Genomic DNA, 2,873 nt, shown 5'->3' with positions numbered 1-2,873 from the left:
TCCCAGCTTCTCCAGTGCCCGCACAATGGAGAAGCTGGAAAGACCTTGGACTGTCCTGGTACCAACTATAACCATCACTGTTATCAGCTTTCTTCTTAGCCCAAATCCAAACACAGCCTCTTACAAGCTACTGTGGAGAAAGTTAACTCTGTCCCAGCTGAACCCAGGATCAACCTGCCTCCATCATCTTCCTCACCGCAGGGGAGAGTGTCCCGGTGATGAAGACCCCTCTCCCGGCCGGCAGCCAGGCAGCAGCCACCGTCTATTCCCCCGAGGAGCACCGGCGGCACACCCTGTTCTGCGGGACGCAGGTCATCCAAGCCAAGTCCTACGTGGGCAGAGAAGTCTTGGCCGTGGTGACCCGCACAGGTACGGGCATAGAGGGGAAAACCAGGATAAATCCACATCCTTCAGAGTGGTGACTTTGCATTTCTGCCCCTTTCCCACAGGGTTTTGCACGGCCAAAGGGGATCTCATCAGCTCCATCCTCTACCCCAAACCCGTCAGCTTCAAGTTCTACAAGGATGCCGTGAAATTCATCCTGTTCCTCGCCATCCTGGGTACGTCCTGAGCCACGGAGGCACGGCCAGGAGCAGCCAAACTCCTCGGAAATGGTTGAACCCACCCTTGGGCTGCTTTGCTCCACTTAGTGACCCAAGTTCAGAAAAGAAGTGACACAAAACCACCTCCTTTAGCTGTAGAAACATCTCCAGCGTGTACAGACACTACTGTTGATGTTTTATAGTATGGGATGTTCGGTATCTGAATAACATCAAGAATCTTGAATTTTTTGTGAGTCTCCAGTGAAAGATGAAAGTCTTTCATTGACAGCTCATATCTTTAATTTGATAGCAGAGCTGTTGAGATTGATAAAGACATACATCAGCAATTTAGGCAAACAGAACGTCATCCTTCTAAGGAATTATTTGGGAAAGTTCTTAAACTTTACAACACCAAATGTCATAAATGTAATTTCCATATTTTATCTCTGCAGGGCATGGATCTGAGTGACTAATGAATGAGATTTTTTTCAGTGATCAATGTATGTAAACAATGTTGGCCCCAATATTGATCCCAGCCCGTTCTCCCTCCCGCACAGCTTTTATCGGCACGCTCTACAGCATCCTTATCCTGGTGAAAAACCAGGTAGGTCGAGCTGGTGAACCCTCCAGCGATGGTGGAGCTTTTATCGGCACGCTCTACAGCATCCTCATCCTGGTGAAAAACCAGGTAGGGTCGAGCTGGTGAACCCTCAAGCAATGGTGGAGATGGTTGAAGGCTTTTGGGATGCTCACCCCTCTGCTTCCTCGCCTGCCAGGTCCCCGTGGGACAAATCATCATCCGTGCCCTCGACCTCGTCACCGTCATCGTGCCCCCTGCTCTCCCGGCTGCGATGACGGTGGGGACCATCTACGCCCAGAACAGGTTGAAGAAACAAGGGATCTTCTGCATCAGCCCTCCGCGTATCAACCTCTGCGGGAAGATCCGCCTGGTTTGCTTCGATAAGGTGAACCTGGGGTGTTGCTGGGGGGTTTCCAGCTTGGGGGGGCTGGCTTGGACCCACCGTTGTTCTCCCCGCAGACAGGAACCCTGACGGAGGAAGGTTTGGATATTTGGGGTGTGGTCCCGCTGGAGAACAACCACTTCGTGCCCATCGTCCACGAGCCCCGCTGCCTGCCTGCCGGTCCCCTTCTCTACTCCCTGGCAGCCTGTCACACCGTCACGCTGCTGCGGGCACAGCCCATCGGGGACCCCGTGGACCTCAAGATGATGGAGTCCACTGGCTGGGTGAGACGAGGCGTGGGCAACATTGGGTATCGAGATGTTTCAAACCATCTAGGGGGTGGATAGGGTTTGGGTTTTGCCAGGCTGGGCTTTAGCATCTCAGCATCAGATGATGGAGGAGGAGGAAGCTGAGCTGCCCACATTCCAGGAGTTTGGGACAAAGGTCTTGGCTGTGATGAAACCTCCACCTGAGGAAGAACAACCACGAGACACGGTAGGTCCTGGGGACCAGGGTGCCTGGGGTTCCCCGAGTTGCTGGGGCTGCACCCCCAAAGGGTTGTTGGGTGTCACAGCCCCTGGAGGGGTTCTGCCTCCTGGAGATGTCCCTGCCTGGGGCTGTGATGGTTTTACCCTGGGCTGAGAGCCGACCCCACGCAGCCGCTCACTCACCCTCCCAAGGATGGGGGAGAGAATTAAAGGGGTGAAGGGAAAAGAGACTCGTGGGTTGAGATAAGAACTATTTAAGAACTCAACTACAATAATATTGAAAATAATAATATTTACAAATATACAAATGGGTGACACACAGTGACACCGCTCACCACCCTGTGACCAATGCTCAGCCTGTTCCTGGCTAACGATCCCGGAGCAGGGAGAGTCCTGAAACTGCAATCCTGGAATGGAGATAAGAGCCCTGGGTTGTCCCAGACCGAGAGCTGAGGGAGACAATCCAGGGAAAGGGACCGCCCCAAGAGAGCTGACCCAGAGCAAGAAGGGACAAGCTTCCAGACAGAGCCATGCTGGGCATGCCATGGAATAGACCATTGGCCAATTGGGGTCTCAGTCCTAAACCTAAGGTCGAATCCTGGGCTAGTAACTGGTGCTGCGCTCCCTCCCAGCTTCTCCTGCCCCTGCAGACACTGGGAGAAGCTGGAACGACCTTGAATGTTCTGGCAACAACTCTAAACATCACTGTTATCAGCTTTCTTCTCTGCCCAAATCCAAACCACAACCCCTTATGAGCTATTATGAAAAAACTGTCCCAGCTGAACCCAGGACACCCTGACCCCTCTCCCCATCCTCCCCAGAAGCACCAGTCTCCCGTGGGGATCCTCCGGCGGTTCCCCTTCTCCTCCTCCTTGCAGAGG

The 2,873-nt window shown here is 53.4% G+C and overlaps 1 protein-coding gene across 1 annotated transcript in view; it reads left to right on the top strand.

The window, feature by feature from the left end:
* ATP13A2 (ATPase type 13A2) overlaps nt 1-2,873 on the top strand; it is a gene marked incomplete at both ends in the record, with an annotated part of 9,954 nt that overhangs the window by 2,164 nt on the left and 4,917 nt on the right. The window contains 7 exons of the mRNA XM_010082851.1: nt 202-369; nt 450-560; nt 1,100-1,146; nt 1,319-1,507; nt 1,582-1,788; nt 1,889-1,999; nt 2,814-2,873. The exon at nt 2,814-2,873 is cut by the window's right edge and continues 85 nt beyond it. Coding sequence (XP_010081153.1) covers nt 202-369; nt 450-560; nt 1,100-1,146; nt 1,319-1,507; nt 1,582-1,788; nt 1,889-1,999; nt 2,814-2,873 — 893 coding nt within the window. The remainder of the gene's footprint in view (nt 1-201; nt 370-449; nt 561-1,099; nt 1,147-1,318; nt 1,508-1,581; nt 1,789-1,888; nt 2,000-2,813) is intronic.

Source organism: Pterocles gutturalis, unplaced genomic scaffold (genome assembly GCF_000699245.1).
Source record: "Pterocles gutturalis isolate BGI_N339 unplaced genomic scaffold, ASM69924v1 scaffold7070, whole genome shotgun sequence".
Taxonomy (NCBI): domain Eukaryota; kingdom Metazoa; phylum Chordata; class Aves; order Pterocliformes; family Pteroclidae; genus Pterocles; species Pterocles gutturalis.
This window is presented reverse-complemented; position numbering and strand designations above follow the sequence as displayed.